The sequence below is a fragment of the Battus philenor genome, unplaced genomic scaffold (assembly GCF_028537555.1).
Source record: "Battus philenor isolate CCGP_79_NKW_IND1 unplaced genomic scaffold, ilBatPhil1.0.hap1 SCAF_2, whole genome shotgun sequence".
NCBI lineage: Eukaryota > Metazoa > Arthropoda > Insecta > Lepidoptera > Papilionidae > Battus > Battus philenor.
Window position 1 is genome coordinate 6,787,560 of NW_027181682.1, and position 12,784 is coordinate 6,800,343.

At 31.1% G+C, this 12,784-nt stretch overlaps 1 protein-coding gene across 2 annotated transcripts in view; it reads right to left on the reverse strand.

Annotated features, from left to right (window-relative positions):
* The window catches only part of LOC137922053 (high affinity nerve growth factor receptor-like), a 48,766-nt gene that overhangs the window by 6,027 nt on the left and 29,955 nt on the right, over positions 1–12,784 (reverse strand). For both annotated transcript variants that reach the window (XM_068764903.1, XM_068764900.1), the window contains exons 2-4: positions 3,577–3,664; positions 2,381–2,524; positions 1,580–1,677 (exon numbers count right to left, since the gene is read on the reverse strand). In XM_068764903.1, the coding sequence (XP_068621004.1) occupies positions 1,580–1,677; positions 2,381–2,524; positions 3,577–3,664 (330 nt within the window). The remainder of the gene's footprint in view (positions 1–1,579; positions 1,678–2,380; positions 2,525–3,576; positions 3,665–12,784) is intronic.

A 12,784-nucleotide genomic window follows, 5' to 3' on the forward strand; every position in this document is an offset into this window, starting at 1 on the left:
GTTTACAATTGTGGCAAAATGTCAGTTAACATTTTTCGTTAATATAATGCCGCACAGTGGTAAAGTTTTTGTTTACCCAACGATTTCGCGAGCTTTTCGACTACTTAATGTACGAACCTCAGAAAAATATTCACGTGGATTACACAAAAAAACTAGATTACTACTTCTATACCTAAAATAACACGTGCCAATGCATCTTTAAATTTCTCTACAATTTTTAACGTATATAAGAACCATTAACTCTTTCATTCGCTTATGCTCTGCTGTTAAAAGAGTTTTATATTATTTCACTAGTATAATATAACAAAATATTATTAAAAAAATAAGAATATTTTTAATATATAAGTTGTTAAAATGTAAGCATTTTGTGATCGATGAACAATTAAGTAAATAATGAATTTATTACTAGATATTGCGATTATAGTTATTGTCATGAAAGCCATTAATAAAATGTCACTTAAATAACATCTTTTTTTGCACGTCTCATAATTTGGGTGACGTTAAACGTTATCGCTGTAGCCCTATTATGAATATTTATCAGTTGCTGTGGAAAACACTGATTTCATTTTCCAATCTGACGCGTTTGGATCTCAAAATCAATACAGTGATAGTATTAACCAAACCACCTTCTATTATAAATGATACATTACGTCCTTACGTAACTGCTACAAGTTGTAGTATCTCTATACTACACAACTTGTATCAGTTGTAATAGTAACAGTATTTTTTGTATAACGATATAATCACTGTAGTTTGAAAACGGTTTTATTACAAATTATTACTGAAAAATACATGTCTATTTTTATGACCGGATTCAAAACAAAAACTCTAGGCTACAATATAGTTCCTATTGTTTGTTTACTATGTAATTTAACTTCATTTTTTTGTCTATTATTATTTTCGTTTTACTTCTTTTTTACAATAGTAAAAACTATATTTATTGCACAAAATACTTACAGTAATTTAACTCACGAAAGTAGACACAAAACAAAAATAATAGACTAATAATAAAAATACAGACACGTAAACATTTCTTATTTTTTTTGAAACAGAACGGTATCCATATCACATACATGGATACCATTGCCTGTGTGCATTACGTTTTGTTTTTGTGTGTGTGCAAGTGGATCTATTCAGCATAGGACTTTTTGGACATCTGTAATTAAGCTACGCAGTAAGTTTATGAGTTGCTGTAATGTTTTCGTATATGTTTGTTGTTACTTTGTTAAAGAAAAATTAAAATAAATAACTTATTTATGTAAGTATATAATGAAAAACAAAATTAATTTTACAAATGTGCAATTTTATTGTCATTCTATAATTTGTATCAACCATACTAAATAAAGTAGAATAAAATAAAGTATTTATCCTTGCAATCAATAATCATTTAAAATAACGAAAAAAATGAACGTTCCATAAGAAATAACATATCTAGAAATAAGAAGTTGATTTGATGCTTATTGCTTTATTGTGTTTCACGAGATCATCATATAAGGAAATACCTGATTACATTCATTAGTTACTATTATCAATAAAGTAAATATGATAACACTTAATAAATTAACCTTAAAAATCTTACTTGTGCAGTAGGTGGTTGCGGTACATATCGTCCGTCTGTTGATGTATTCGATGTCAAGGGTGGAATGACGTTGTGGATGGCTATCGGACTCAACGGAACTGAAAATAGTAATTATTTTCTATGCTGATTATTTGTCGACATGTTATTATGTAAAATGTTTCAAAATATAGGTACACAGCTTGTGTAAATCTGAGACTTCAAAAGTATGCAAATATTTTATATTTGCAATTAGTATACGCAATTCGTAATAAATTGTTGCGCTAACTGTTTATAAATAAAGAACTTGAAGCGGAGCGCAGCCAAATGATAGTGAAATTACCATAAATAATAATTGCAAGTAACATTATTCACCAGTCGATCATTTAACGATTGAAATATTGATCATTATTTATGTTATATGAAATCTTAACTAAGAATAGAACATAATGGCATTTAAAAGGGGCAATCGCATAGTGGTATTATTATTTAAAAGTTTCTTCAGTCGTAGTTAATGTAGATTAGGATGAAAAAAATAAGTGTGGGCAATTTAAGCTATTTTTATATTAAATTAGTTTTATATAAAACTATGCGTACTCTCAGATTCATGAAGGATTTAATAACTTTTTAATGACCAAATATAGGTATTATTTTATATATATCTTATGTATATAGTATTTCTATCACTATATTTCGTGTAAATATTTAAATTTTGACGTATACATAATATGTCATCAATTAAAAAGTAATCGTTAAATAAATTTCTTGTTTACGAAGTAATGTTGTTTGTTGTCGTGGAAAAATACAAGGCATTTCCATAATTACCGATGCTCCGAGGACACTGGAAATCCTCCTTGGCTGGCTCACCGTTCGATGTGCATACACAATAATGCAAAGTACTGTTGAATTGGACGCACACCGCCTCCGCACCGCACGACTTTGAGTCGCAACCACCCTGTATAAATTTAACTGCAACAAACGTTCTGAATTAACAATTAATTGATTTATATCGATTATACTGTAATAATTTTAAACAATTTTTAGCGTTTTAGGTACTATTATTTTTTATACTTTTTTCTTAATATATTTCACAACTCATAAACTCTATTCTACTTTTTTTAAGGCGATAGACGCTCACTGCAAGGTGAAGGCTTTCCCCAAAGATCGCCACGATGATCGGTCTTGCGCTGCCCGCAGCCAGCGACTTTCCGTCGCCTTAACTATGTCTATTCCTATCTATACATATCTAACTATGTCTGTCTACTATGGTATACCCCGCCCACTGCCATTTCAGACAAGAAATTATTCGGACGACGTCGGTAAACTTCGTTTTTCTGCGAATATCCTCATTTTTGACTCGATCTCGCAATTCTCGCAAAACTCCGACCTTCTTTATTGATTTCTGATCACTCGGAAAACTAACTTGATAATTTACACATTAAAGTAAAATATTCAGGCTCAGTCATTATAATAAAATGACTCAAATATTATGAATACTTTGTTTAAACATACATATTAAGTTACGTATCCAAGTTATTTATATATTATGATGGATACCTGCAATTCTAATCTTATAATAGTAATTACGTATTATTGTGATTTTACTTTACGGTTAGCAGCCAAAATAAAGAAGATTCGAAAGGTACTCGAGTGGCGACCACGAGCAGGTAGACTAGCAGCGGCGGCAGGTAGACAACCACGAGCGGCGTGGGCAGGCGCCCCGCTAGGTGGACCGACGAGATAGTTATGGTCGCGGGAAGTCACTGGATGCGGGCAGCGCAGGACCGAACATCTTATCGTATAATGGGGGAGGCCTATACCTTGCACTGGGCGTTCATCAGCTGAAAAGAAGATGAACTAAAATAATTTTTTTATGATTCTTGACATTGTTTTATCCTACGTAATTTTTGTTTATCATATTATCAAATGTCTTTATTTAATGGAGGAGGAATAGAGGTGATCATTCGAATACAATAGAGGCGTTAAACTTTCCAGAGTGTTTTCTAATTTTTGTTTCTTACTTGTAGAGTTTTGTTGCGCCGCGGGGGCCGTAGGTCGTGCTTCTTCTCTAGCAACTCGAGCGAGTTTTGCTCCATTTCTGCGTTGAGTCTGTAGCAATAAAAATAATCTTTATTAAAGGTAAAAATCTTTTCACATAAATAGAGGACTAATTATTTATTTATAAGTCATGCAAAAGCATGCAAATGTCTCCTCACTGCACGTCGTCCATGACAAATAGGTTTAACCAACGGATTCCTGACAATAATTACAATACATTTTCCTTTTAATTACCTCGAGCATAGTTGTCATTTTTTTGTTTATGAGAGAAAGTTACAAATAAAATATAACGTTTAGGTATTGTTAAATTAAACCCAATTATTAGTTGCCTAATTTTAATGGTTAATGTTACAGCTAAAATTGATCAATTCGAAATTATTTTGTATGACGCGTAAGTGAATATATGTAACTAAAATGCCAATTATCAAAAAGTAATGTATTTGTTGAATATAAATAATACTATATAAATCAAAACAATAGAGTAAACTCTGTCAATTGGTTAAGAGGCACAGTCGTGAAAAGGTAACTTCATCGGTTATAAATTTTTCATGATACGCGCTGCTATTGTTTGGAAATGTGTACTTCAAGTTTTGTAGTTAGCCCGCTAATTGAAATTTATGTGATATTTGCAAATCAATGGCAACAAATAAATCATTAAATTTATTGCAGCTTAATAGATAATAGGGTATCGTAATGTTTAAATAGCAAATTAAATTATTATAAAGCGCGATTGCGATTGTCCTCTTTAGACGAAACGAAATAAAATATATCTTTTAATGTATTCATTGAAGATGCATGTAAACTAAATGTACATATTTATCAACGTATTTTTTTTCAATGTTAAAATTATGTTTTGATTTTAATCAAAAACACTGCCTTTTTAATTCTTATATTATATGCTCTCGTCTACGGGATTGGTCTGTAATTTTAATTGTCGTAATTTGTGATTTTAAGTATTTTGTTGAAATAATGACCTCTACAAAAGTAAATAATTACTATCATCGATTATTATCACGGTGAAAATATTTTAGGGATCGTATTTAAAGTATAAAGATTTATTTCTGTAGCGCTATTTTTTACCAAAACACTGTTAAGTATATTATGAATAAATATAATTTCATTACTTTATAAATTAAATAATATTGATAACTAAGTATTCGATAGTTAGAATTACAGAACCATTAAATTTTTCTAATTTTTTAAATTAGTTTAACAAAACAGTTGTCCGATTTAAATCTACAAGTTAAACAAAAAAATTTAAAGACCTTAAGACAATAATACGTAAAGGCAATAATTACGGTAACATTCATGGTAAATAAACAATCATAAGTATACATAGTTACAACTTCATATAATTTAAAGTTCCGTAATAAAAACACATTCAGGATAAGCAGCATCATGATAGAGAGATAATAAATCGACGCTATGTTTGAACAGTGAATTCTCCAAAGGCCTAAACCACATTATATAAATTTTTCAAAACAATAACGCGAGAATAGGTAGATGTCTTCTCACGGTGACGATTTTTCTTTCATTAAAATCATCAAATTATCAAACTAGAGCTTTAAAGTAAAAAAAAAACATTCTTTTAACTTTAAAGGTCTAGTTTGGACAATCCCGTAAAAATACATTTGCACGTAAATCACGTAAAAATTCAAACCCCTTTTTTTTAAAAAAAATCGGGATATTTATGTAAACTTAACCAGGAAAAGCAGCATCATGATAGACATGCGATGAATTGACGCTATGTTTGAATAGCGACCTCGCGTAAGCCCTATAGTTTATATAGATGGTGACGATCATTTCGTATAGGTATTACTATACTAACACAGTCAAACTATTTGGCTTCTATCCTGCATGTATAGGAGGCATAGCAAAAAGCTTAGTTCCAATTTTAGTTTTATAAATATAGGTATATTTTTTCTTGTTTAAAGAACTCATTAATAATTTTTAACTACAGTTGGAAGGTTAGAGTTTTTAGGCGGAAGAATTGACGTAACTTCTCCCTGATATATGTGTAATTTTTTAATAAATTGTATCTTTCTATTTGAGCGTCTTATTTCTAATTGGATAAAATATGTAGTGTTTGTCATATTTATATCTTATGTTTTGTATTATTTTTCTATCACATTTACCTTCCAACTTGTTATGAGTACCACTCTAAGTTGACTTGTAGAGATGGTAGATGATGGATATTAAGCCAGCCATTACAATTGTGTAAAAGTATTAAATGAATAAAAGAATATAGTTAGTGTCTTGTGTATATTATTTATAATTCAAAGTGTTTTTTTACTTAGCTTAAATGCAAATTTAATTAATATACATCTGAAATATTAATGTTCCTCTGATTATATTTAATACAAAAAAAATTGTGAAATTAGTGGTAATGCCAATATCTCCCTGCGTTCTTTTTGGCTGATAGACGCTCACTGCAAGGCTTTCCCCAAATCCGATCAATCATCATCGGCTCCTCGATAGCCGATCGATTTTCCACGACCTTAATAGTGTTGTCGATCCACCGGTACGTGCCGAATCTTTTGGCTCGTTTTCTCCACTCGAGAACCTTTCTGCACCAAAGACCATCACAGGCTCCAAAGGTTGCAGGTGCAATGTGCACCGCTCACTTCGAACGAGCAAATCTTAGACCTTCGTCGATGAACTTGCTTCTTTAGCGAATCTCCTCATTTCAGATTCGATCTCGCAGCAAAAATCTGAACATAGTATATTCTGTGCGTTCAGTACCTAAAATTCACATTCAGAATGATCAACAGAAAGTGGAACATGGATTAGATAATATTTGTTGTCCTGAAATCTCATTTCCAATCGCTCTTTGTGTTCGTATGATTTCGTTACACGTGTCGTCCTATTTTGCCGTGCCGATACACTTTGCCAATAAACAAAGGTAAAGCTTGTTTACGTATGAGTTTATTGGGTTTATTCACTTAGAGTTGCTTATGTTTAATGTCTACTACTACGTAAAGGATGTTATCAAGGTGTGAGCTCTTCTTAGACCCGGGAGCGTTTGAACCCTCATAACTTTAAATTAAGGGTTGCTACAATGGGGATTGAAAGATGCCTTTCTCTTCCGAGTTTCTATCAAACTGGGCTCTTCCGGCATCTTAAGCATAATATGGTTAAAAAAGTATTTTAAAATAATATAAAAGACTTAAAGAACGACGATATACAACTAAATGAAATTTTTTTTATCCGTTTTGCATTTTAAACACGTCAGATATATATTTATACATCAAAACAATAACGCGAGAATCGATAGAGAACTGTATGTTTCTAGTTTGGACAATGGCGTAAAAATACGTTTGAAGTTACATGTTATAAGAAGTTATACGCAGCCATTTTAAGAAAATTGTTATATTTATGTTAAATTATTTGAATCAACCTAATGATAACTTAGAAATTTAAGACGAATATTTTTCCTGTTGGTAGAATATATAATAATAAAATATCAATCCTTTTAAAATTTTCACTACGACAACTTTCAATTCAAAGTTCTGGTACCTTGATTTTTAAATGCAATTCAAAATAAAGTAATATTATGTTGAGTAAAGATAACGCTGTTTTGGTTTGAAATAATTAATGTCATTAATCTTTGAATCATTTCATCCTTAAGTTTTTCAATCTCGTTTTCAGATTTTATTAAGAAATAGTAACAATTTAATTTAAATTTCTATCGTCAATAAGTGCGTATATTTCGGCTAAAAATATATGTGTTTCAATTCGTTTTGTTATTTTGACTCAAAACGGACATTAAATATGTCCAAATATTATATAATATCAAAGGAATCATTTTGTGTGTAGATTGAAAATAATAAAAATGTCTTATTTAGAAGAAAGACAATATCAAATAAAGAGTTCGATTGATGGGTCTTAGCAAATGAATTGGTAATAAGTTGACAGATATTTAAGTGTATTTTTTGCTGAAACCAAATGTTTTTGAATGTTTAGTCGATTTGAATCGTATTTTGTATTATTACTGTTTATTCTTCCTATAGTTGTACTGTTTGTTAGTACTATATTGTATGTTAAGAATATTTTGCATATTAAAATTACAATATCTTGTGAGAATAGAAACATAATTTGCTACTCGACTTTGAACAAAAGTCAGTATCTAGTCCACATTAAAGAATCAATAAAAGTCGCTGAAGTCTCTTGTTCCAGTCTAGAAAATATCGAGTTGAAGGATCGATAAACTTGATTTTCTGAGCAAGATCGGGAAGCAGAAACAAAAGAAAAAGCTTTCAGTCATCATTAGAATACATTATGTTTACATCATCATCATCATCATTTCAGTCGTGGGATGTCTACTGCTGGACATAGGCCTCCCTCATGTATTACCAATAAGATCTGTTAGAAGTGGTCTTCACCGGACTTCTTCCAAAGATTTAAAAAAAGTCTTGACTTGTATGTGAAGGAACGTCCTCCGCCGTGCTTACCGTTACATGGTCTCCACTCCAAAATCCTAAAGCCCCAACGGCCATCTGTTCTGAACGCTATGTGGCCAGCCTCTACATCATGTGAGGCTACGTATGTTACTTTCGTTCGCCTACATATCTCATCTTTCGAGTTTCGATCTCGTAAAGAAATCCTGTAAAAGTGAAAATGCGGTCCGAAAGCTAAGCTAGGCCTATATTATATGATAATAATGATGGTATTTACTATCTGTTAATCATCACAACGGTATTATTTATCTGATAAAAAATAAGGTGCCGTAGTTTATAGCACAAGTATTAAAATCGATACTGTACACCCAAATTTCTATCTATATCTCGTCTATATATAGTCTGTTTATTTGAAATGAATGATCCCCGTCACAGGCTTATCAACCATAAAATTGGTATAAAGCGTTATTATGAATACGGCAACATGAATTTACGAGCATTCAAAGGGCGTGTAACAAAATCCATATTCTTAGATTGCAGGGTGTTGCACAAGAGACGGCATTCATCTAGCGGCGGGTTAACGAGTGGTTTCATTGTGGCCCAAGTGAAATGTGATCGAAACCGGAACGACGCGACCGCTTGCTCTGACAGCGATATTGCAACATCTCTCAGTGGTTAGCTTTAAGCTCATACATTATTAAATTTATATTGTATAAATAGATTTTTCATTGAATTTTTTAAACTAAACGAAAAAAAATATTTTTAAACTGTGTTAAACATAAATGATCAATTGGGATAAAGAAAGATCATCCTAGATAGTATGATGATATACCATAAAGAGTAATTTCGATTAGTAATGAACATAAGACATTACGCCATAAAGAAGTGCAATGTTTTGACACTATTTATTTAACGAACAATCGTGTATATATATATATATATAACTAAAATCACATTGCATATTTCTTTTTTCGTTGTTTATTTATGATTAATGAATGATTTTCCAAATAATATTAAAAAGCTGGAAAAAATTGTTTCATTTACTTCTTATATATTACCTCGATTACCAATCAAAATACTATTTCAGTAAACTGTTCGAACTATAAGGCATTCAAAATTTATTTCATAATAGAGTAAAGTTATAGAAATGGTATAAAACATTGTAAATGTAACCGCGGGTATCAAATTACATTGCTATACCACTCTCACAATTGAGCTTTGCGCTATTTACTCTGTGAGGTATTCGCTACTTCCATGAATAGTGAATAATAGCCGTTATATTTAAGATCAACCGTTAGTTTTACTCTCAGTCAAATCAACTAACTATATATTGTAAACAGAGTTAGCTCTCTTGCTCAATTAAATTGCATCTAAGTGGCTTAGATTTTTATCTTTATTTCCTTTTAAAATATAACATCAAAGGACGCGATGGTAGAGAATTACATTAACTAAAAAAAACAGAGCATTTACCCGAATTATATAGAACATTATGAGAAGCTACTATTCATTAGTTTCAAACTAAAGACAATATTGTGAGTTTCAAGTTGCTGGTTGGTTAAAAGTCTAAAAGATTTAACAAGGCGAATGTATAGCTCATTTATTATCAAATAATTAATAGAACACCCTATCCTAAAATCAATTTTAACAAACACTAAATAACGTAATGATAATCAGTAAGAACAAGCGTTTTCAAAATTCGGATAACAAATTTACTCAAATTAAAAATTGTGTACTATATATTCTTGCTGACTCTGTATTGCCAGAAGCTATTGCCCTCTTGCATTTCAATAGACAATTTATGTTATACATTTCAGAGTGATTACATTATACAAAGTGATTAGTAGTAGATGTAAAAGCTTTATAGCTTTTCACTAAGAAAGGAGCTGTACATTCACTCGTTCAAAGCTTTTACACCTATGATCAATCACCCTTTATATAAGTTTCTTTATGCGATATATGCATATCCTATTTACTGGCCTACCGTATGTCCTAAAATTTATGAGCCTCAGTAACGAACTTTGATTTAAAAATATTGTCCGTGTTCGTGACAAAATTCAACATTTAAATAAACTCTGGCTCTAGGAGAAAATAAATCTATCCGTGGTATATTCCCGTACATAACTTTAATTCTGTAACGTTAAATTCTAATTCCGATCAAGCAAAAGACCTGAAATATTTTACTAGCACAAAAAAGTCTCCAAAAAATTTTATAGCCCCATTTGTAGATGCTTCGTTCTTTTACTGAATATCATCGTTTAATTAAAGACAAAGATTTATAATAGTAACAAAGTTTACAGTCCAGTAAAATAGTGATCTTGGCTTTTATTTCATCATTAATCATTTTGAACTGAAATGAAAGTTGCTTCGGCTTTTCTATTTATATATTTTAAAAAGTTTATAATAAAAAAAAATTTACGTATCTTTGATGCCGTTTAAAGAAATAGAAAAATATTTCATGCATAGTCCGCCCGCATATACCTATTATAATTATCATCTCAATAATCGAGTCTTTTTTCAAACCGAGCAAGTTTGTACATTGTTATTAGATGTTAATAGCATAATTTTTGAATTAGGCTAAATTTAAAAATAGTGCTGACATAAGTAAAATAGTGTAACAGGTTAATGAAAATATAATTTTTGTGAGAAAAAGACTAAAAAAGACGACCTCGCCATTTCTTTTCCTTGTGCTTCTTGCGATGTAATTTGATACTGAACAATATTAAGATTATTGATCATTTGTTAAATTGAATATTTAATCAAATGTAGACTTTGCTTTATTAACAAATAACCATTGCCGTGACAATGATGAATTGGAGCGAAATCTTACTAACGATTACCGTGTCCGAGAAAGTCTATCATTATTTATCGCTATAATGTTATAATCGAATGGATATTGGCTTGATAATATATAGTCACGCGTATAATTCAAATGAAGATAAATAAATAAAAATTAATGCCCTAATATTACATTAGCTGAACTATTTTTAGTTCAAATTTTTACAATGGCACGAAAAATCTTATGGAGAGGAAAATCAACTATGGAAAGATTGCAAATCAAATATAAAAAACAAAACTGTTCTTTCCAATACAAACCAGAGAGTAAATTAAAACATCTTCCTCTAGCTACCAAACATTTGATGTCTGAACAAAAAATTTCGCGTTAAGATTAAATCGTGCAGTGGAAGAAATAAAAAAAAAAATTTTAGTAATCATTTTTTTAGTATTAAGACAAGTAAATTCGTTGATTACTGTTTCTCTTTCTGTTGAACTTCGAGACAGAGATCGGCAACTTTTGCGATAGTACGAAATTTGTCGGGGTAGCTAGTGATTTATATAAATATTGAGAATTTAGTTTGAAATCATTCAATCTGTACGAGGTTAACACTTTTAGAAGCCAAAGGGGATTACACCGTCATATCCTGTAGGTGTCGTAAAGAGAATAAAAATAAACAGTTGAATGAGCATCTTCCTCTTGAATGAACAATACAACTGAAGTACTGTGCGTAAATATATCGTTTATAGGATCATCCTTTGGAGGAGACACGTAATTGCTTATAACGGTCTGATATATACATATATAAACACATATTTCTTTATCGTATTAAGCCATAGACATTAATTGATGTCCACGAACGAATCTTACTAATCTTACTACAAGTTTAACAATACTAAAGTTGCCGAATTTTTAACAAACAGGGTAATCCTAATTTTCATACATCACCAAAACTGTTGGTAGATCACTTTCGTAATGAGTAACCTTAACGGAAGAAACGGCTAATAATATTGACTTTATATCGTAGTTTTCTGATTTGATATTGATGTGCTAATAAACCATATTATCTAGTCTTGCGAGAGATATACCACGGTTAAAAATGGCGGTAAAATCGCGGTAGTGATGGCGTTCTGTTGAGTACTGCAGGAGGCCGTTCGGGAAGTTACCATTAGGACGATTATTTTTGCCGCCAAGTCACAGTTCTGATTTTGAAAGAGCTTCGACAAATGTATTAAATATTTGTTGCGAACGACTAGTTCTTTATTTTCGTTTAAAAAATCAGGCAAATGTACGTTTATATTTTATGTTATAGTATTTAAATAGGAGTTTTATCCGTACATAATGACCGACTAATGCTTTCAAATAAATATATTCTTTTATATAATTGTCATCATTATTACACCCGCCTCTCCAATAGAGTCCCTATAGGACCGGTTGGAAGCGACTTTCATGCAACGTCTTCCGACGATATTAACAAAGTTTTAAAGGAAAGATACCTCGAAATAATCTCTTTAACATCCGACGCTGCACTGGCTGTTCATTGGTTTTCACCCCAAAACCTTAACGACCTAGAGGCTATCTATTTTACGTGCTGTAGCCTGCCTACTGCTACTTCTACTTGCCAATCCACTGGGCTGTGTCAGTTACTTTTGTTCGTCTACTTATCTACTCATAGCCATTTTCATATCTGTTTTATTTACGATTCATAAGAAAAACAATTGAAAATTTCAATCTACAAATTAATAACAATATACTGAGAAAACATATATCTTTATACGCGAGTTTACCTATATCTACGAGTACTTATGTAATTTATATTCTCCGTAAATAAATAAATTGATAAGTTAATATACTTTCGGGAGATATAGCTTTAAGTCTCAGTCATTGACACTGCGCCCAAAGTTATTGAGAGGGCGGTACATCTGGTTCAATTGATTGATTGCTTCGATTTGAGTGATTACTAGCTGGTCCAGTCATTTACATAAATATATTAAAATATGT